The 23,375-nt window shown below is 43.9% G+C and overlaps 1 protein-coding gene across 4 annotated transcripts in view; it reads right to left on the bottom strand.

Annotated features, from left to right (window-relative positions):
• Nucleotides 1–23,375, bottom strand: part of NME8 (NME/NM23 family member 8) — a 28,404-nt gene that overhangs the window by 575 nt on the left and 4,454 nt on the right. For 2 of the 4 annotated variants that reach the window (XM_083407069.1, XM_083407070.1), the window contains exons 4-15: nt 21,835–21,941; nt 18,011–18,082; nt 15,908–16,024; nt 13,068–13,134; nt 11,523–11,599; nt 9,829–9,921; nt 7,620–7,828; nt 6,728–6,906; nt 5,061–5,205; nt 4,148–4,255; nt 3,190–3,341; nt 1,360–1,504 (exon numbers count right to left, since the gene is read on the bottom strand). In XM_083407069.1, the coding sequence (XP_083263195.1) occupies nt 1,360–1,504; nt 3,190–3,341; nt 4,148–4,255; nt 5,061–5,205; nt 6,728–6,906; nt 7,620–7,828; nt 9,829–9,921; nt 11,523–11,599; nt 13,068–13,134; nt 15,908–16,024; nt 18,011–18,082; nt 21,835–21,941 (1,471 nt within the window). The remainder of the gene's footprint in view (nt 1–1,359; nt 1,505–3,189; nt 3,342–4,147; nt 4,256–5,060; nt 5,206–6,727; nt 6,907–7,619; nt 7,829–9,828; nt 9,922–11,522; nt 11,600–13,067; nt 13,135–15,907; nt 16,025–18,010; nt 18,083–21,834; nt 21,942–23,375) is intronic. The other 2 variants (XM_083407071.1, XM_083407072.1) reach the window with 2 other exon arrangements.

Raw genomic sequence — 23,375 nt, forward strand, 5'->3', positions numbered from 1 at the left:
TCCCATTTGTCTAAAAGCTTTACATGAGATAACTACACTACTCCTGATGCTGAAGGTAGATTAACAACCTTCTCTGCTCTAACAAAAACAAAACAGGCCATTTTGCAACATGCTTGCACCACAGAACATCAGGATGTTGCACAGTGCACATTCTGAGCACTCTTTTTCTACATGCAGCAGCTGAAAGGCTCTGGATGAAAAACCTTTTTAAAAACAGGGCGTTTCAATTTCACCAAATTACTATTTGCATGTGTGAAAAATTGTTTTGCAAACTGGATGAAGTTTCATCAGTCACATTATGTACTTCTGCCACTTTAGGTTTAATCCTGCAAGGAACTTTCTTTTTAATCCTGCAAGGAACTGATAGTTCAGGGTTCTTAATGAATTTTAACAGATTTTTTTATCCTAAAACAAGGGTGGGGAATCTTTGGCCCTCCAGATGCTGCTGAACCTTAACTCCCGAAGGACTTTTGTTAAGTCCTTTTGCCAGTTCAGGCTTAGAGGAAATCAGACATTGTACAGCATCCTGTAAATATCTTTGAATAACTTTGAAACCAGTTTAAATAATAACTCAGCGCTATTTCTGCATATAAAATTAGCTTTACAAAATCTAGATGGGTGGGTTGTAACTTGGATAAGACTACAAAGGAAAAAATGACAAGGTGACATTTGATACCAGGAAGGGAGTTCCCAGTTAAACTTGGGAATCTGGTTCATAGAAAATCCAGAAGATATATGTGTATTTCACCATGAAATATGGGAAGTATTCCTTGCAGGAAGTTAAGGATTTAAAACACACACAAAAACAACAATGCAGGGTTGACTGTTAAATACAGTATATGACACTGACATCTATGAATCTGTAATATTTGTTCATCCATGCTTGATATATTTTGCAAACGTTGACTGGAGCATAAAATTAGTGTTATGATGACTGGATGGTTTTTTGGATACTAAATGCAGTGGTTCCCAAACCCTTTTATATAGGAATTCAAAACAAGTCATTTTCCTTTGTCCCGGAAGAGTTAGCAGCAAGCTCCCGCCTTTCTATTCCTTATGCTGCTTTGTTTGCCATATTCATTGCCACCACCTTAGCAAACCCAGCCATGAAGTTCCAGAACACCATTTTGGAACTGCTGCGGTCCCACCTTCCACCCCTGAGCAAAGGAAGATGTCGTAATATGGGGCTGCTCTTTGATCCTTAGTCCAAAGTGGTCTAGGAAGAGTCTCCTCCCTAGGTGCAAAAAAAACCTAAAACATCCATGACAGTACCAGAAGCTGTCTGCCTGCTTGTTGACTTCCAAGTTAGGCCTGCTATACTTCCTGTGGATTTAATTAAAACAAAAAACAGGCACTTACTCAGACATATAATTTATAAGCTGATCATAAAAGGGTTTTCCTTCTTGGTTTTTATAAAACTGCGCTGCCAACTCGGAAGAGATGTTTGTTTCTTTCATTTCAGATATGATGAATCCAGCCTGTTTTACTTCTTGTATAATTTCATCTAAAAGGGAAAAAAAGTGTGTTTAGAACTGAGAATTTCAAAAGTTCTTAAACTTTTAAAGACCAGTAAATTATACTCTTACCTTTGTTTATTATTTTAATGATACTAGCTTGGAAACCAACTTTTTTCTCCCCCTTTTTATTTGTTAAATTTTATTTTTTAAAATGTGTATACTGCCTTTAATCTGTAGATCTCAGGACAGTTCACAACAAAAAAATACAAGATAAAAACACAAAATGCATAATAAAAACAACAAGAAAAAACCACAAACCAATAAACTCCTCTCCCTGTACCCCCTGCCACAAACACATTTAAAAGGGCATAGAATATTTATCAGCCAAAGGCCTGGTTGAAAAGGAAGGTTTCTGCCGGGCGCTGAAAGGTGTAAAATGAAGGTGCCAGGTGAGCCTCTTTAGAGAGAGCATTCTACCAGGGGGGAGCCACTGCAGAGAAGGCCCTTTCTTGTGTTGCCTCCCTCCAGACCTCTTAAGGAGGTGCATAAAGAAGGGCCTTAGATTATGATGACAGGGTCCGGGTCAGTTCATGTGGAGAGGGACAGTCCTTGAGGTACTGCGGTCCTGAGCCATTTAAGACTTTATAGCCAAAACCAGCACTTTGAATTGGGCCCAGAAGCTAATCGGCAGCCAGTGCAGTTGGACCAGGATTGGTGTAATATGCCCAAACCATCTTGCCCCATTGAGCAACCTGGCCACCAAATTTTGCACCAACTGAAGTTTCTGGACAGTTTTCAGAGGCAGCCCTACATAAAATGTGTTGCTGTAATCTACCCTAGAGGTTAGCAGAGCATTGACAATGGAACTTAGGCTATCCTTGTCCAGATACTTCTTCTTAGGCGATCACTCCTAACCAAGTAAAATTGTCTTCCATGAACACAGTTTTAAAAGTCAGTCCGTAAGTGACTGTGGAGGCCAATTCTGGATCCACACGTCCTTCCACAGTGGGGACATAGGTTTCTGGGTGGGAGTTGATTACGGTGAGGGTTTGCCAAGGGTGCCTTCCTCTTAGCGCGTTTCTCCCTTTCGTCCTGAGTTCAAGCGTCTTCAAAGTCCATGACACCTTTGGTCAAGGCTGTTCTCCATCTGGAGCACTCGCAGGCCAGTGCTTCCCAGTTTATACTCCATATTTTTAGTTTTGCCTTGAGAGAGTCTTTGAACCTCTTTTGTTGACCACCAGCATTATGCTTACCATTTTTAAGTTCAGAATAGAGTAGTTGCTTTGGAAGATGATCATCAGGCATCCAAACAACATGATCAGTCCATGTCTCATCAACACTGTACACATGATCACCATGTTTGAAATGACTGGGAGAGACATCAGCATCATGGGGGGGGGGGGAGGGTTCAAGGTACTATCGTGCTCCTTCCTGAAATGCCTAAGGCATAGGTAGGCAAACTAAGGCCCGGGGAGCCAGATCCGGCCCAATCGCCTTCTAAATCCGGCCCGCGGATTTTTACATGAGTCGAATGTGTGCTTTTTATTTAAAATGCATCTCTGGGTTATTTGTGGGGCACAGGAATTCGTTCATTTTTCTCTCTCCAAAATATAGTCCAGCCCCCCACAAAGTCTGAGGGACAGTAGCCCGGCCACCTCCTGAAAAAGTTTGCTGACCCCTGGCCTAAGGAATGCCTAAGAGTGGACGGGTGTGCTATCCTCCGGCTGTTTACCTTTGTGCTCCTCAAAAGCAGTGGGTTTAATGACAGCAAAAGTGTTTTGCACAGGGAAGAAGAATTCCAGTTCCTTTGCAGCTTGTTCAGAGGTTGTGCTTCCATGCAGCTGATTGATGGGTACGTTGTCAATCGCGAACTCAGCACGTAAGCTAGAGACCACGAAACCAGGAAATTAGATATAGGACACAGAAGCTTTATGTTTCCAAGTTAAAAAAGATAAAGGACCCCTGACAGTTAAGTCCAGTCACGAACGACTCTGGGGTTGCGGTGCTCATCTCGCTTTACAGGCCGAGGGAGCCGGCGTTTGTCCGCAGATAGTTTATCCGGGGAATGTGGCCAACAGGACTAAGCCGCTTCTGGCGAACCAGAGCAGCGCACGGAAACGGTGTTTACCTTCCCGCTGGAGCGGTACGTATTTATCTACTTGCACTTTGACATGCTTTCGAACTGCTAGGTTGGCAGGAGCTGGGACTGAGCAACAGGAGCTCACTCTGTTGCGGGGATTCGAGCCCTAGGCTCAGTGGTTTAGACCACAGCGCCACCCCCGTCCCGTTTCCAAGTTATCCCCCTACAAAAGGATGTAGTTGGGGTTCAGCCTGGGGAAACAGCCCCCCTCCCCCACGTTACTGACAGGTTAGGGCACAGGGATCTGTGACTCTGCATTATTCAGAGATGCAACTTTTTCACCTTTGTCAAATCAGGGCATTGACAAAACAATGCAATCATTTTTATAATACACTAACCACTAAAATATGGGTTCAATGGCACAGGGGGGGAAATGTAGCAGAAGAAAGCATGCAACACTGTCCAGAGGATGGCACTATTGTCAAACAAATTACAACATGGCTTTAACTTTACTGTACTTATGCTCTAGGCTGCTAGCACAGCCGTCTCCATCTATCAGAATGAAATGCATTTGTATTTGTATGTGTGGTTTGTTTGTTTTTTCAAATACCTTGTTGGGCATTGTTCCTTTGCTTCCTCTACTATCTTTGGGCCCAGTAAAGCTCTCCATTTCTGTATCGCATTTTCTCGTACCAAAGCAAGTGCCAGAGTTGGTCCGCTGTCCAGTGCAAATACAGCAGAAGGTTTTTAAATAGACCTGTTACAAACTCATGATTAGCTCTCTTTTTTGCATTTATAAAACTATTAACAAATTCCATGTGAATCACTTGTACCAAAGTGATTCTAAGTGCTCTGCTATTAACTGAAATATCTCAGTCAGGGTTGCCAATAAAGTAAGGAATTTATTAAACAAACTAGACAGAAAAAAGGGGGAAATACTTGGTTAAATGCAGCCTCCCCACTAGTTTGGGAAATATGTTATGCACAATATTCCTAGCATTTTAAATAAAATTATTTGTAAAAAAAGTGGATACGCAGGAGCCTAGGTTATTTTTTTGTGTTTTCTGTTCGTCTGTTTTACTTATGGGCCCCATACACATCACTTTATCTTAATATAGGACCAAATAGATAGCATTCCCACCTTGTCTGGAAGTAATCTCAACTTTGCCCGGCATTCTCCCCAAAACTGATCACAATCTGCTTGCCCATTTTACCAGAAAACCTGGAACTCTAGTGGTGGCGCCAGTCCGATCACTGGGAAGGGCTAAATTAAACGACAGATGCCCCATGAAGTTGAACAGTAGACAATAATATGATTCACTGCTCAGTTTGGGATCCCACGAGGGCAGCTTGAACCAGAGGCTGTGTATGTAATACATTCTGTACCTGCGATTTTGTACTCATTTTATACATCCCTGATTAATATTTGATTCTCACCCTTCCACCAGGTTTCAGAGTTGCAGTGTGTAAAAAAATTAATTGATTTCCCTGCATTTAAAGCTCTTGCTTCTTAAGTGGCGCACCTGGTCATTTGTTCCAGGAGAGCTGGGAAATAATCTTGACCTTCATGCTCTTTGTAAAACTCACGAGCTTCCTCTTCTGTTAAGACGATTTCTCTTTGCATCGCTATCTGAAAGCCATCCTCCTCAATCCTTTTCAGAATAGAATCTGCATGCAAGAGATGATTATCAGTTAACACATGTAGGCACCCCACCCCACGGTACTCTGTGGATACAGCAAGACTGGCGAGGCGGCGGCTTCCAAAAAGTGGGGATGTTCTTGGCCACCCCGCCAGGCCACTGCTATCACATCCATTGGAAATGGCTGCCTCTCGAGTTTTTTGTTAGGCCACGCCCCTCGTGGCAGCCATATTGTGCTATGCAACTTTTAACATCAAAACCCATTGTGTTTTGATGTGTGCTGAGTCCTTACCTATACTTGTATATTTCGTCTGATCCATCCACTGTAATTATTAAGTTTGCAGATAACACTACCATAATGGGTCTAATTACAGATGGAGATGAATCAGCGTACAGGGGAGAGGCTCAAAATGTATCTACATGGTGCTTAGAGAATAACTTGCACCTAAATATTAGCAAGACAAAGGAGATGGTGTTGGACTTTCGGAGGAACTAGCACCCTTATATATCAGGGGTGGGTGTGTGGAGAGAGTCTCTTCCTTTAAATTTCTGGAAGTTTACCTTAGTGAAGACCTCACTTGGAAAAACAATATAACCCAGGTGGTTAGGAAGGCCCAACAGAGACTCCATTTTCTCAGGGTCTTGCGAAAGAACAATGTTAAACAACAATTGATGACCTCCTTCTACCGGTCCACAATAGAAAGTGTCCTCTCATATTGTATCACAGTGTGGTACATTGGCTTGACAGCCACGGACAGAAAGTCTTTACAGAGGCTGGTGAACACAGCGCATGATATCATGGGCTGTCCCCTGAGCCCGCTAGATGACATCGCAAGGGATCGTTGCCTTAGGAAAGCGAGAAAAATTCTCAGGGACGATTCACACCCCGGCCAGCACCTCTTTAATCTTCTACCCTCAGGCAGGAGATATAGAAGTATAATAATCAGTCGTACCAACAGGCTAAAAAACAGTTTCTCTCCATGGGCTGTTGAACGGAAAATAATGTAGTGCAATTGACTTTCAGGGTTGGTGTGTTGTGCGACAAGCACACACCGTGCAATGAGACTGAGTGTTTTTTGGGGGGGGCGGAGGCTCGGTTAATTTCATTGTACACAGGTTGTACATTGACAATTGTTAAGTTGTGGGTGAACATATCATACGACACAACAATTCTTCAAACAGCTCTTGTATATTCACAGGCCAGAACTGAACTGAAGGGTTCAGCCAGCCTGCTTATATAGAGCTCCAGTACAACGTAACTGTGACAATTTTCTAAAACTATCCAATCACTGAACGTCACTTTTGATCCCTTATTTGCATAACTATGTACAGTATCCCCCTGCTGGCCCAGGGTGAGAACTTCAGTACATAAAGGTATTATTATTATTATTATTATTATTATTATTATTATTTTGGGTATTGTAAGATACTGCCCTGCGCATAGCAGTCCCTGGTACAGAGTCAATGCAAGAATGCCTTCTGCGGCCACATTTCTGGACCCAGCAACATGTCAAGAATACGGAGAGAATTGTGTATTGATGTTCACTAACCTCTCCTTTCCCTCAAGAGAGAAGGTCTAATCAAGGCCACTGTTTTTTCAAGAGCTGGGCCTTTCTTCGGCTTGGAAAAATCAGGGAAGAAGAAGGCCAATTCGCGGCTTGCTTCTTCCACTCTGTCATGAACGTCACATAAATCTGTCATAGCTTGGCCTTCCAAGAACCCTTTCAAGCTAATAAAGGGTAGAATAATATAAATGTAACCACTGTTAAACATTTTACAAAGTACAAAATGAGCACTTAATGTATCACAATAGCTTTGAGGTGAAATTTAGAGACTTGGCCGTGAAACACTAATCTTGCTGCAATAGACAGACATAATTCAAAACATAATTTCAGAGGTGAGGGGGGGGGGGCTGGTGTGTACAAGGGCAGACTTTGGTAAATTTTTGTAGGCCAAAATTTGGTGCCTCCAAATGGATCTTCTGAATTTTGGATCTTCTCAGTTTGAAATATTTAAGATTCTTTTTAACTTTGTGTTAAATATGTATTCTGTAATTGACCTCCTTTGTTACGTTTATTTTTGAATTTTTAAAGATAATATTTTAGTTTTCTGTTAATTATGTTGCTTTGACTGTATACTGTATAGTTGACTTTCTTCAGAAATGTTTGATTCTGGATTGTTTTATTGGTGTTTTAATATGCTGTTAAAATATAAAGCGGTATAGAAATGAAATAAGTAAATAAATAAATGAATAATTGAATGAGTGAAGTAAATCTGATATTGCCTAGCATGAAGGCACACTTGAAATACCGGGGCGGATTTGAAAAATCCTGCACACGGTATCCAATGCGCAAGCAATATTACTGTCAATCACACATTGGGTCGGAGGAATCACACCCACCTGCACACCCATATACTCACGCACTCCATGTTGGAATCTACCTGGCTGGCCCTTCACTTGGAGGTTTCCGATACCCTTCTTCCTCCTCCTCTTCCTCCTCCTCCTCCTCCTCTTCTTCCTCCTCCTCTCCCTCTCCAGGAGCCAATTCTTGTAAATAAGGCATAACCTCGCGCGTTTGCTTTCCTTCAGAAACGATCAGCACATGGCATGGTCCAGACAGCATAAATGAAACAAACTCTTCAAAGTCAATCTGGGTGGGGTGGGGTGGGAAAGTATTTTTGTCATTAAGGGCCAGGAAAGAGGACTCACCATCAATTAATTTAGCACTACATTTCTCCCTGTTATTACCGAGATACAAGGTGCCTGTAACAACATATTGTTATATTCATTAGGTATTCTAGGAATAGGGACGCGGGTGGCACTGTGGGTTAAACCACAGAGCCTAGGACTTGCCGATCAGAAGGTTGCAGTTCGAATCCCCGCGACAGGGTGAGCTCCCGTTGCTCGGTCCCAGCTCCCGCCCACCTAGCAGTTCGAAAGCACATCAAAGTGCAAGTAGATAAATAGGTACTGCTCCGGCGGGAAGGTAAACGGTGTTTCCGTGCGCTGCTCTGGTTCACCAGAAGTGGCTTAGTCATGCTGGCCACATGACCTGGAAGCTGTACACCGGCTCCCTCGGCCAATAAAGTGAGATGAGTGCCACAACCCCAGAGTCGGCCACAACTGGAGCTAATGGTCAGGGGTCCCTTTACCTTTACCTTTAATCTAGCAATGCTACTGAGATCCTAAAATATTTCAAATATAGAAGTTTACGTTCTATCCAGTAGCAGTTCCATGGTGGGCTGACCTCTGGCTGGCTGCATTGGGGCTGCTCACCGGAAGGCAGAGGGCAGGGACCAGGCAACGTCGAGAATGATGCTTGGCAAATGCACTGGCAGAGCCAATCCAGTATTCCTGCTAGTGCATTTGTCTTTCGTTTTTTTAAAAATATTTTTATTAATTTTTCAACAAAACCAACAACAACAAACGCAAACAAAGAAAAATGTACGTAAAAGCCATATCAAATCCATAAAATGGGGTTCTCCAAATCCTGTGACTTCCCTCCCCTGCCCCTTCCCTAGTTCCTTAAATTTCTTTTTCAACTGCATATCATTTCTATTCCAAATTATTATTATTTTATCTCAAATTTCCTACACTATTTCTAAAATTACAAGGGTTCTTAAAATCCTGCCAATGTATTAACCTGTTGACAATACTTTTTGAAGTACATGATAAACATTTCCCATTCTTTTTTAAATTTCTTGCCATCATTTCTGAGCTTTCCAGTTAGTTTTGCCATTTCAGCATAGTCTATTAACTTGGTTTGCCAGTCTGCTTTGGCCAGGACTGCTTCCTTTTTCCACCTTTGAGCTAACAGCATCCGGGCGGCCATCGTAGCATACCTAAACCATTTTCTCTGTTCTTTTGGAATCACCACTCCTAGAATACCTAATAAAAAGGCTTCTGGTTTTTTAACAAAGGTTACTCTTTTTTTCATTTCATTATAAATCATTTCCCAAAAGCCTCCTGCTGGTGCATTTGCACCATGTGGACCTTGGTGCTGCCTTGCGCCTCTGCCTCCCAGTAAACAGGAGTGATGTGACCAACTGGAAGCTAACTGGTGGGAATTCCATTGCTGTTGACCAGTATGGGGACCTGAAACGGTGGAAAGAGGGATGAGGCACAGCAAGGCCAGCATTGTTTTTCTGTGAGTTAATATACAGTGGTGCCTCGCAAGACGAAAAGAATCCGTTCCGCGAGTCTCTTCGTCTTGCGGTTTTTTTCGTCTTGCAAAGCAAGCCCATTAGCGGTTTAGCAGATTAGCGCTATTAGTGGCTTAGCGGGCTTAGCGGATCAGCTGATAAGCGGCTTAGCGGATCAGCTGTTAAGCGGTTTAGCGGATCAGCTGTTAAGCGGCTTAGCGGCTTGGGGAAAAGGGGGGGGGAGGAAAACCCCCCCCGCAGGAACTCGCAAGACATTTTCGTCTTGCGAAGCAAGCCCATAGGAAATTCGTTTTGCGAAGCACCTCCAAAACGGAAAACCCTTTAGTCTAGAGGGTTTTTCGTCTTGCGAGGCATTCGTCTTGCGGGGCACCACTGTAGTAACTAGATTATTTCCCCACAGCTATGCTAACATGCAATTCATGTAATCAATCATTTTGATTAGCTACATCAATGGCTATGTTCTCCCACATTTATCTGTTCTTCTTACCTCTTCTGATTTGTCTTGATAAAAATCCCTAACTTGCTCATCCGTTAATGTCCTCAGGGCTTCTGCAAGAATGTTAAAGCCTGCTTCTGTAATCTTCAGTTATTGGAGCACATTTCAGAAGAAAAAGGTTGGGTTATTAGGCTGTGTTTAAGCAGTGCAACCAATCAAAGAACTTTTAACTGATCAGTTATCTGATCTAAAGGAACAAATGAAAATTCAAAAAATTCATGTATCGCCATAATCTTAATGTAAAAACTTTAAACAAACAGGGAGGTGCAACATACAATTTAATGTGACCAATCATTTTTAGGATGGAAAACCATCTTTGATACCCCTTTTTCATTCTCTGTTACAGCAGACCAGCATGCCCACAAAATTGCCTGATCATCTAAGCACTGTTAGAAGATTAGGTAAAGGTAAAGGGACCCCTGACCATTAGGTCCAGTCGTGCCCGACTCTGGGGTTGCGGCGCTCATCTCTCTTTACTGGCTGAGGGAGCCGGTGTACAGCTTCCAGGACATGTGGCCAGCATGACTAAGCCGCTTCTGGCGAACCAGAGCAGTACATGGAAATGCCGTTTACCTTCCCGCTGGAGCGGTACCTATTTATCTACTTGCACTTTGACGTGCTTTCGAACTGCTAGGTGGGCAGGAGCAGGGACCGAACAACAGGAGCTCACCCCGTTGTGGGGATTCGAACCGCCGGCCTTCTGATCGGCAAGTCCTAGGCTCTGTGGTTTAACCCACAGCACCACCCGCGGCCCTTTTGTTAGAAGATTAGGGCTGAGCTATTGGTTAAATGTACAGATAGGATTGTGCTGAAAAGCTTGTATCCAGTAATTTGATTTTGCACAAAAGTATTTAACCAATCCTGAAATATTATATATAAAGCAGTGACTCGTTGCAAGTACAATGTTCTAAATTCATGCAAGCAAGGTTTGTAAATCTCTTCACCATGAAATTAACATGTTGTGGAAAACGCAGGGCATACTGCCTTTAAGTTTTGAGCCTGTTAAAAAAGTTATCAGTTGCTACAGCCACTGTTGCTTAGCAACCGATAGGAGGGAAAATAAGCATATAATGCAAGAGTAGATAGTGGTTTTATCATAGTGCTTGATGAAGTGGTATATCGGTGTTATCGGCACAATGACTGTGTGCACATTACTGGTCTAAAATGCAGTTGTTTTTCTCAATTCAGATCTAAGCTGTTTTGTGGGACAGCACATCAAAATGCAGGATTTCATAAGAAATGCTAGAACAGGTACAGGATATATATGGCTTGTGTATATGGCTTATGGTTAACTGCTTTCCAAACCAGGGGTGGAGCCACACTGGATGCAGAGCAAATATGGAGAGTGTCAGCGGCCAAACAAAAGCTCTCTAGCTTTTCAAAGGAGCAGTAGCCATGCTACAGATTACAAAGAAATACAGATTAGCACAGCATTTAATACATCACTGTGCAAGTATTTACAGCCCACCAAAATGGTTTCAGCCCCCTTGCCATGTAAGACAGCTTACTAAGCCTCTTTACGGCCTTCCTGAAGCTGGAAAAAAACAGGATAATGTGTCAAACACATGGCTCTTGGTCTGTTATCACAGGGAAGTTTTGCGCATCTGGCTTAGCAAATTCGTGCCATCCAAGTTTTCAAATGAATCAGTATTGTTTCATATTTTTCGGTAAAAAGTTTTCTTTACCGTTTGTTTAATTTCTTCAACTTTTCCTGCTTCAACCGCATCAGGTTTTATGATCACAACAGTGTATTTTTCCTCCTCTAAAAGAGAAGCAGAAGTGTATAACATTCACCATATAGGAACAAGACTACGTACTAAGTAACTTCCTATGTCTTTTAGAGATACATGCCTGTGATGCTTTAAAAAGCACTAACATCTATGCCTCCCCTGTGTGGGATCCATTTACAGTGGTATCTCGGTTTTCGAATGTAATCCGTTCTGGAAGACCATTCGACTTCCAAAAAGTCTGAAAACTGAGGCACAAAGGGCGGCCTGCCTTTTCAACAGAGAAAATTGTAAAAAACAACAGATACACGCAAGCAGAAGCCGTTCGACTTCCAAGGCATGTTCAAAAACGGAAGCATTTACTTCAGGGTTTTCGAGGTTTGAAAACTGAAACGTTTGGCAATGGAGACATCCGAAAATCGAGGTGCCACTGTATTTAAATGCAAATCCTTACAGGCATCTGACCACATCTGACCATCAAGAACAGCACCACATCACAATTTCATTATCTGTGTCTTCAGGAAGGAGATTCCAAATGACATTATCATACAGGTAGCTAAGTATGAGAAATGTGATCAGGACACACAAAACTATGTTTAAAAGACACTGGTAGTATAGCTGACTGAAAATCAGTTCCAGTAAGTCTACCTTATCCAATTTGTATTTTTCTAGCAACAAAAAACCTCCTTCTAAGTCTATCTAGTTAGAACAGAAGACTAAAAATTGGTCCCAATAAAACCCATGCCTATTTGTACCCCCAGCAGCATGAAACATTTGCCTATTTTGCCTGCATCCTTACCAAGATGAGTAAAAAGAAAATGACAAATGGTTTTTTTTTCAGATATCAGAAAATTTGGTCTGAAATGCTGACTGATTGCCATTTTTTAATACTCTGGGCATCAGAAAAAAAAAACCACTAGAATGGGGAACTCTTCCTTAAATTTGCTTTAAGTGGCTGCAGGTGCAGACATTTTCCTTTCAAAAGTCTTGCTGCCTCATTCAGATACCAATTCCTGCCTTCATGTCTTGCCCACTTCACAGGTCACTCTACCCTGTTGCATGGCAAGCTTGCAATGGCCATAATGTGGTGCTGGCCTTGCAGTCCGCAGCGGACAGTGTGGCTGGGCAGTGGCAATCCCTGACCCTCTGGTTGGTTGCGTTGCTGCTTATAAGGAGGAAGACAGGGAGGGGGTGGCAGTGAAGAGGCTGGCACACTACCCACCTGTTTGCACTGCGCCAACCTCACCACTGCCTTTCCCCTCCACCTCTAGCGCCTGGTAAGCAGCATGACTGACCAGAGGTGAAGCGAGTCACAGTTCTATGGACCCCGGGGGAAGGGTGGTGGGAAGGAGCATGCTTAACTCCTCCCCATTGGAGCTGCGGGGGTGTCTGTCTCTTGTAAGACATTCCTATCAACAAATGGTTAGCGGACGACAACAACGATCACACCACTGATTTGCTACCTATACAAAAATAAAAATAAAATCTATCAGGAAAACTTGCCGAGAGCTTCTTCTTCTACAAGTTCTTCGTCGGATTCTTTCTCCTCCACAAACAGAAGTTCTGGCAACTGAAAATGTTTTCACTGTTACATGACGGTCATACCAACTTTTCAAAATAATACTTGTTGTTGTGGTGTTTTTTTAATGCTTTTTATTGAATTTTTCCACAAACAAAATAAATATTTTTTTTTTTTACAGTCATCATTGGTGTCATCTTATTTACACTGCGTAAAATCACGCCTCGACTTCCTTCCTTCCCAGCTGCGGTTTTCTTAATATACATCTTCTCTTACAGATTCTTATTCACTTCTATACACATCACAGGATTTATATTAACCCTGCTGTAGTTTTTAAACTTCTACAGTTAATTCCTATATATGCTACAAATTTACCCCATTCTTCTTCAAACTTTGTCCCTTTTTGGTGTCGGATTTTATATGTCATTTTAGCTAATTCTGTGTATTCAAAAAATTTAGCCTGCCATTCCATAACTGTTGGGATCTCCGGTGACTTCCATTTTTGAGCTACAAGAATCCTAGCTGCTACCGTGGCATATTGGAATAGTTTATGATCCTCCTTTTTTAATTCCTCTCCTATTATCCCTAGTAGGAAAGCCTCCGGTTTTTTCGGGAATGTGTACTTTAAAAGTTTCTTAAGTTCATTGTATATTAGGTCCCATTTTTTTTTCATCTTTTCACATTCCCACCACATGTGGTAGAGATCCCCATCCTTAAGTTTACGTTTCCAATAGTTTTACCCATTTATCATATTCTATGTTGTAACCAAAATCGATTGCCCACTTTACCATTACTTCTTTTATTAACTCATCCTTAGTGTCCCATTCCAAGAGATAGTTGTACACTTTAGACAAAAGTTTTGTTCTTTCTATTTGATATTTAGACTTTTTCTCGCTAAATCCTATTTTTTTGTCCTCTTTCAATAAGCTATTTCAAAATAATATTTGGTAAGGATGCAATTGTGAGACAGTTCTTTCAAAAGTTTCCAAACAGTATAGAAATGAAACATCACCAATATAGATTCTCCAAAGGCAGATGGATGGATGGATGGATGGATGGATGGATGGAAAGAAAGCATCAAGAAAGCATCAATGGATAGTTACCATCAGCTGCAAGGTAAGGCTGCTTTGATTGGATAAAAGCCAGTGATGGGGAGGAGAGCACTGGTTGAGGATTGCAGTTTGGAGGGGAGGGGATAATAATCCCTGCTGTGGTGTTTCTTCAATATACCACCCCCACCCCACTATTAGTAGTTTTAGGGGGTGTCTTCTGGAGGGGCTGAAAAGGCTACTCTCCCACGCTCCCTATTATGCAATCCTGACAGAATTCAGGGCCTCCCACAGCAGCTGTTACCTTGCCTGCTTTCTTACTTACAGCTTTCCAGGGTGTGGCCCTGCCTTCCGGCTCCTTGGTCTCAGGGTCCCCCTTGTAAAACTCAGGAGAGGGAAGATGGCGACAAAACTAGAATAAATTGGCTCTGGCGCTATCTGCTTCCCTGCCATTGGGCCCCCTGCCTTCCCATGCCACCAATCCCAAGGGGTTCCAGCCATCCCTGCCTATAACCACTCACAGGCTGCAAGTTCCACTGAATTTGGTGAGGTGTGATTTGGAGTATATTTGTTTATGACTGCACCACTTGGCACCATCAGGGACTTCTGTGCTTAAAATGGCAAGCTGGTGCGCACGTTTCTGAGATTACATTCCATTGAACATGGTAGGACTCTGTTGCAAAGGGTGGGTGTCGTAGAGCTGCAAAGGCACCCTCTTGACATGGGCATTGCTGCAGCTTACCTGGGTGGGAGGTCAAGGCTGTGCAACGCACCAGTGGGAGTGCTGGACTGGCGCTGCCAGTGCATCTGTGCAACCCCAAATTTGCTGCAACCCTGCCCCACACAACAAGACCCATGGAAATAAAGGTAAAAGTGCCCCTGACTGTTAGATCCAGTCACGGACGACTCTGGGGTTGCGGTGCTCATCTTGCTCTATAGGCCAAAGGAGCCGGCCTTTGTCCACAGACAGTTTCCAGGTCATGTGGCCAGCATGACTAAGCCGCTTCTGGCGAACCAGAGCAGCACACGGAAATGCCGTTTACCTTCCCGCCAGAGTGGTACCTATTTATCTACTTGTAATTTACGTGATTTCGAACTGCTAGGTGGGCAGAAGCTGGGACTGAGCAATGGGAGCTCACCCCGTCATGGGGATTCGAACCGCCGACCTTCTGATTGGCAAGTCCTAGGCTCAGTGGTTTAGACCACAGTGCCACCCACAACTGCACATTCATAGTATCCAATGGTGCCTGTGTCCATTGACGTTTCCTAGAATTGTTCTGATTAACTTCAGCTTCCACCCGATATTGTCGTATGTAAGTGCCATCGATCATAAGCCATTGTAGATCATCACCCACCTAGTTTACCCCTCACATGAGTTACACTTCCCAGTTAGTCTTAAGAAACTGCAGTGCCCAGAATTCTTTGAGGGTGCAGGGAATGTGTTTCAAATGTGCTTTAATGGTGTGGGGCAGCCATAGACACCATGAATGGGCATCCTAGCGAATTGCACCCTTAGGATTGGAGTTAATTTTCAAAACTCTCTGCATCATTTCCAAAGCAATTTGCAACAGAGAAATGGTCCGGCAGGGGAAAGAAATCAATAAGTACGTAGGGTGAACATATACTCAGGGTAGCACTTTCAAACCAATGAAAACAGGAATGTGTACAAAGAATAAAAATCATATCAGCAATAAAGCAGAACACAGAGCATTAGAAAGAGAAGGCAACCGTACTTCTTAATAAAATATGCCAATACTGAGTCAAGGCAGAGTTACCTCTGGTCTTTCGGCTTCTCCTGCTACAATTCTTCTCTCTCTTTCTACTATCTCTATGACTTTTCTACACAGAAGAGGTCCATTCGCGCCTCTCACAATGTCTACCATCTTGCCATCCTGCAAATAATATTTGCCCAAATAAAACACTGCTCAGCAACATCTCATAGTTTTGTTTTGTATGTTTTAATTGGTTTCTAACAACAAATATTTTCCAGGTGCAAACCTTCCTGCTTTATTCGCTTCCAACAACCTGAAAGCCTATGGCTGCAATCCTATCAGTGGTATCCAAGGCGAGTCGCACTCAAACCTAAATAACTTAAGTCCAATTATTTCATTGGGTCTATTCTGAGTATGACTAACTCTGGTTATCACCCTATACGTATTTATCTTTGCTTTAAAATTATTTTTTATAGCCTACCTTTTTGGGAATAGCCACCCAAGTCTGCTCAAAATATCACAAAAACACCATAAACACAATGATCTAAAATAATTCAAATTAACAAAAAAACCAGCAGCATTGATCATTATCTTTCAAATGCGTGTTACACTCTCTTGCCTGCGAGTGAGTCTCATTGAACTTATTTCTGAGGAGACCTGCACAAGATGGCACTGTAAGACCACAGTCCTATGTTCACCTACTTTGGAGTAAGTCCCATTGACCTCAGTGTGACTTACTTCTGAGTAAAAATGCATAGGATTGCACTGAAGTTAAACAAACTGGAGGGGGGGGTCAGTGGTGTGGGAACACTGGGAGTCTTAGCTGTGGAAGGCGATGGAAGAAAATTGAGAAGTCCCTGAGCCCTCATGATCACAACATTGTGACACCAACTCCCAGCTCTGCATCACCACACAGTTCCAAAAGATGACAGGGACTATCTCAGGGCTTATCCACACTCTTTGCCCTACTCTTTTCAGGCACAGGTTCATGATTAAACGCTCTGTGTCTGAGCATTTTAACCCCCCTTTTCGAGCTTTCCCTGCAAAAACCCAGTCTTTAGTGCTCAATCGGTGCAAAAGTTAATTCAGGTTTTCCATAGACTGGAGTTTGCTCCGATTGAGCTTAAAGGAGTGGGTTTTTGTGGTGAAAGCTCCAGGGCAAAAAAAGGAGGGGGGGGAGGCGGTTTGATGTGGAACTTTAAAGAATGGAGGAAAGGTAATTGTGGTTCAGCCTTTGATGAAACATTCCCCTTTCTCCTATCACAGATGGAAATGCTTCTTGTGGCACTTGCTAGTATACCAAGCGGATTCATGCATGCCTGTTAGTTTCCGTTGTTTTTATGTTCTTGTATTATTTTTGTATTAAAATGTTTGTTTGTTTGTTTAAAAATCTGCTGCTCCAAACAATTGGAGGCACTTGCTTCAAATGATCAAAATATTTCGTTTGATTTATGTGATCCATTACATTTCTACATCACTGAACCGTTACTGGTTTCTTATCTGACAACTGCTTTGTTTAGGACTGTTCAGAGGAAGTTGGAGATAACATCAATGTCTACACACTAAGCTTGAGATTCTCAATGGCAATGGTTCATATAATAAGCCATTCTACACCATAGTTGTGACACCCCCTGCGTTGACCCATGGATCTGTCCCCAGTGCCACCAAACCGGCCGTGCTCCCCTAAATCCGCCTCTGGCCTGAGCATATTGGCATATAGAATACTCTGCATATGTGTGACCTGGGCTATTCCAAATCCCTTGATGTTTTGTGACCTAGCAGAAAGATGTGCTCCTACATACGCTGATCTTTATGTGTGGCAAATCTGTCACCCATCTCTTACTACCCTTCTGATAAAAACCCCACCCCACCCTCCCATTATATATAAGGGTCTGGTGACTTCTGTTTCAGTGTATCTGAAGAAGTGTGCATGCACACGAAACAAACTTAGGACAAACTTAGTTGGTCCCAAAGGTGATACTGGAAAAAAATTTTCTTTTTTTATTTTGACATCTATCACTAGTTTGTTGTCAGTTGTTGCAACTCCATAGTTAACTATTTCATATAAATCCATACTTCAATGATCCGCCTCTTTTCAATCTGAAGAATTAACTGAGAATTAGTCACCAGCAAAACAAAGACTAAAGTCATTCACCGTGTACTTACCACACAGAAGATAAAAGCAGGTTCACATTTATCTTTAAAGGGGAGCAGACATGGAATGCTGTTAGCCTCTGCCTTAAATGAAGGACAGATACATAAGCTACATCATTATTATTTTTCAAAACACCTGCAAGCCAGGCTCTAGCAATTCCCATATACAGTGGTACACTGGGTTACAAACACCTTGGATTACAAACACTTCGGGTTACAGACTCCGCTAACCCGGAAGTAGTACCTCGGGTTAAGAACTTTAACTCAGGATGAGAACAGAAATTGCGTACCAGCAGCGTGGTGACAGTGGGAGGCCCCATTAGCTAAAGTGGTACCAGGGGCGTGTTACCCATAGAATCTAGTGGCGCAGGGCGCCAGGGCACCAAGTTCTGGAGGGCACCAGGGAAGAGGCAGAGGCTGGATGCAGCGCCTCCCAGCATCAGATCGCTGCCCTTGCCCGCTTCCGCCAGAAGAGCTGCCCTTCAGTTGCTGCCCGCCTCCTCCAGTCCTGCAAAGCTGGGCGCGTCGCTGGCAGCGCTGTCCTCCCTAAAAAAGGTTGGCAGCTCTGGGAAGGGGGGGGGGAGCCAGAGCAGTGGCGTAGCGTGGGGGGGTGCAGGGGGGCCGGCGGCACCGGGCGCAACATCTGGGGGTTAGGGTTAGGGGGCGAAAATCCATGGGTTAGGGGGCGCAAATTACTTGCCTTGCCCTGGGTGCTGACAACCCACGCTACGCCACTGAGCCAGAGAGATCTTCACACTACGGTGCCAGATATGCTTAAGACGGCCCTGAGTGGTACCTCAGGTTAAGAATGGTTTTGGGTTAAGAACGGACCTCCAGAATGAGTTAAGTTCTTAACCAGAGGTACCACTGTAGATTCTCTGTAGAGTATTGCTGGCTGGCTCACTGAGAGTTTTGATTTGCAGTCTGCTGATAGCTTCCTGCCTTCTTTCCAGTTTAGATCCCTTTCAAAATAAATGTTTGCATGATTTCACCGTTAATGCGACCATAGATGGTGCTACTGAAAAATGCAAATGTAAGGAAATAAATAGCATTCTTCTAGCCAAAGGTAAGCACTCTGATATCCCATTAGTTTTAAAGGGAAAGCAAGAGTTAAGCACATGCTTGCTTAATATTTCACTGAAATCAATGGGGCATTAAAATGTGTAAAGCTCTGCACACATTACCAGGTTAAAAGACAGCTTGGTCGTTCTTTTCCCCAATTCAGATCAAAGTGGGTTTCAGGTAAAAACATTAAAACCTGGTATTTAATAAGAAATGGCATGATAGATGTGGAATGTGGTGTACAGCACTTCCCAAACCAGCAGTGGGAGCAGTATTTCAACATTTTGGAAAATCCAGAATCTTTAACATTGGTCTTTAGAGATGTGGAACACTCTCTGAAATGAACAGGGAAGATCTGTTAAACAATATTTTGTGTTCTAAAATTTGAGGGCAGAATACCCTGTCCTTCTGAAAGTTACATATTCCCAAGGCTTGATTATTATTTTTTGCAATACTATTTGTAGATGAACTAGTAAAGGTAAAGGTACCCCTGCCCGTACGGGCCAGTCGTGTCCAACTCTAGGGTTGTGCGCCCATCTCACTTAAGAGGCCGGGGGCCAGCGCTGTCTGGAGACACTTCCAGGTCACGTGGCCAGCATGACGAAGCTGCTCTGGCGAGCCAGCACCAACGCAGCACATGGAAACGCCATTTACCTTCCCGCTATAAAGCGGTACCTATTTATCTACTTGCACTTAGGGGTGCTTTTGAACTGCTAGGTGGGCAGGAGCTGGGACCGAAGGACGGGAGCTCACCCCGTCACGGGGATTCGAACTGCCGACCATGCGATCGGCAAGCCCTAGGCACTGAGGTTTTACCCACAGCGCCACCCGCGTCCCTGTAGATGAACTACAGCTGCACTAATTCTTGTATTTCTAGCTTAAAGGTAAAGGTACCCCTGCCCATACGGGCCAGTCTTGACAGACTCTAGGGTTGTGAGCCCATCTCACTCAAAGAGGCCGAGGGCCAGCGCTGTCCGAAGACACTTCCGGGTCACGTGGCCAGCGTGACATCGCTGTTCTGGCGAGCCAGAGCTGCACACGGAAACGCCATTTACCTTCCCGCTAGTAAGCGGTCCCTATTTATCTACTTGTACCCGAGAGTGCTTTCAAACTGCTAGGTTGGCAGGCGCTGGGACTGAGCGACGGGAGCGCACCCCGCCGCGGGGATTCGAACCGCCGACCTCTTGATCGGCAAGCCCTAGGCGCTGAAGCTTTAACCCACAGCGCCACCCGCGTCCCTCAATTTCTAGCTTAAAGGTGGCTAAAAGGTAAAGGTACCCCTGACGGTTAGGTCCAGTCGTGGAAGACTCTGGGGTTGCACGCTCATCTTTATAGGCCGACGGAGCTTCTGTTTAGGCCGAGGGAGCATCTTTATAGGCCGAGGGAGCTTCTGTTTGTCCGCAGACAGCTTCCGGGTCATGCGGCCAGCATGACTAAGCTACTCCTGGCGAACCAGAGCAGTGCACAGAAATGCCGTTTACCTTACCTATTTATCTACTTGCACTTGACATGCTTTTGAACTGCTAGGTTGGCAGGAGCAGGGACCGAGCAACGGGAGCTCACCCCGTCGTGGGGATCTGAACTGCTGACCTTCTGATCGGCAAGCCCTAGGCTCAGTGGTTTAGACCACAGCGCCACACGCTAGGGTTCATATATTATAATTCTGTTATTCCTCCACTCTTTCGTAACTATACAGTAGCTTTTCATATGTGATAGGGTTGCCATATTTCAAACAGTGAAAATTCAGGCAGAAAGGTAGTTGTTGAGCTTTTTTTGGCAAATTTGCAAAAAAAAGGAAGAGGTTTTGGGGTTATTTTTCAGGATAATTGCCAAAAATGACACTGCCAACATGGGTTGCCATATGTCTGAATTTCCCTGGACATTTTTTTACTGGGGAGGGGGCAATTTCCGCCCCGACACTGCTTCCAACTGCAGTATTCTGGATATGTCCAGGAAATTCCGAATGTATGGCAAGCCTGATATGTGACTACAGGATTTCTCCAGCAGCTGAAATCAGTCGACCTAGCAATAAAATAATGACAGTGTACAGTGGTACCTCGGGTTACATATGCTTCAGGTTACATACGCTTCAGGTTACAGACTCCGCTAACCCAGAAATAGTGCTTCAGGTTAAGAACTTTGCTTCAGGATGAGAACAGAAATCGTGCTCTGGCAGCACGGCGGCAGCAGGAGGCCCCATTAGCTAAAGTGGTGCTTCAGGTTAAGAACAGTTACAGGTTAAGAACGGACCTCCAGAACGAATTAAGTATTTAACCCGAGGGACGCGGGTGGCGCTGTGGGTAAAAGCCTCAGCGCCTAGGGCTTGCCGATCGAAAGGTCGGCGGTTCGAATCCCCGCGGCGGGGTGCGCTCCCGTCGCTCGGTCCCAGCGCCTGCCAACCTAGCAGTTCGAAAGCACCCCCAGGAGCAAGTAGATAAATAGGGACCGCTTACTAGTGGGAAGGTAAACGGCGTTTCCGTGTGCGGCTCTGGCTCGCCAGAGCAGCGATGTCACGCTGGCCACGTGACCCGGAAGTGTCTCCGGACAGCGCTGGCCCCCGGCCTCTTGAGTGAGATGGGCGCACAACCCTAGAGTCTGGCAAGACTGGCCCGTACGGGCAGGGGTACCTTTACCTTTACCTTTATTTACCACTGTATTTGGAATGTATTCTTCAATGTTTTGCTGAAACTGCAATAAGGAAATAAATCACAGAGCACAAAAGTATACTTCCCCCAAATGTTTGGTATTGGATGGCTTCATATCTGGATCCTTACCACCGCAAAATGCAGAAGATCATCTTCACCATATTCATTTTTTAGTTTTCTGAACAAGCTCAAGACAGCTTTGCAAGGTCCGCACCAAGCCTGATACACATCTACTACTGGGAAACAGACAACAAAGTGAATAAATAAAATGTGTAACTTCAAATGGGTGATACCGTTTTTTCTGATTTGGGGGCAGGGAAATGCCCCTCTATTGAAACCATGTTTTTACCAGGTTTTATGGGAAAGATCACAAATTAATAATAGGCATGATGTATCAGTAATAGTAAGTAATCATATTCCAGGAATTAACACATGTTTTAAGTTTCACTACGTCTGTTACTACTATAAAATTATTTATACACCACTTGTATACCAAAATGGCTTCTAAGTTTACAATCATAGAATCAATTATAAAATCCATACGTAATTAAAATACACAATGGGACAGTCTTATCGAAGCATTAAAACCCCTTTAATTAAAATATACACAAGCCAGCTAAAAGGCATAACAATTTAAACAGTTAAAAATAATTAAAAATAAGACCAGAAGGCCACGTCTAGGCATGTCTTCAAGAACTGGCAGAATGCCAATACTTGTTTTCAGATGCGTAGCCTGCCATATGTGGTAGACGCAGGCCTAGCACAGGTGAACAGTGACTGCCAGGTTGCCTCAGAGACCATATTATACCAGTCCTGAAAGACCTACATTTGCTCCCAGTGTGTTTCTGAGCACAATTCAAAGTATTGGTGCTGACCTTCAAAGCCCTAAACGGCCTCGGCCCAGTATACCTGAAGGAGCATCTCCACCCCCATCGTTCTGCCCGAATGCTGAGGCAGTGGTGGAGCTTCATGCTCCGGCACCAGGGGTGGGGTGGGGGTGGGGGAGAGCAGGCGGGGGCGGGGCTGGCGTGCATCCTGGGGGCATGGCGCGCCGCCCACAGGGGCATGGTACCCAGCACTGGCGGGGGGGGCAGCGGCGATGGCACCCTACCGGGATTGCGCTGCCAGGGGCGGTGCACTCTCCCTGTGAGGCATCTGATCAAGGTCTGTATTTTAAAATGAGCTTAAAGATATATTTGCAAATGTTTGTATGTTTCATGCCAGGCAGAAACCAGCTGGCTAAGTACTCTGGCAGTTGTTTTTCTTCCTGCTCTCCTGAACAAGCCCCCCCACCCCGATTTATAACAGTAGCAGGAGACAAGTTTCTCAAAGTTGTAAAAGGGAATTACAGGCTGGGAGCAAAGGTTATACTGACCCTACATATTACAGAATACAATCAAGCTGCAAAAACACTAATTAAGAGTTGGTAAATAGTAAGATTTATTGTTTAACAGAAAATAATACCATGTGCCTCCCATCAGATTCTAGCCATATTTTCCCAAGGTTTAAGGTATCCTGAGAAAGTTAAAGGGCAATAAATTTTGGGAAGGGCTAATGGGAAAAGCAGCTGGCTGGGAAAGGGGGGTGTAAAATGAAGAGGCTTCTTTTTACTGAGTTCCTTTTACTTTGCAAAAGCCTTTTCTTCTAAAAAGCTATCTATGTTATGTATG

The sequence above is a fragment of the Podarcis tiliguerta genome (assembly GCF_965153285.1).
Source record: "Podarcis tiliguerta genome assembly, chromosome: 12".
Classification (NCBI taxonomy): Eukaryota; Metazoa; Chordata; class Lepidosauria; order Squamata; family Lacertidae; genus Podarcis; species Podarcis tiliguerta.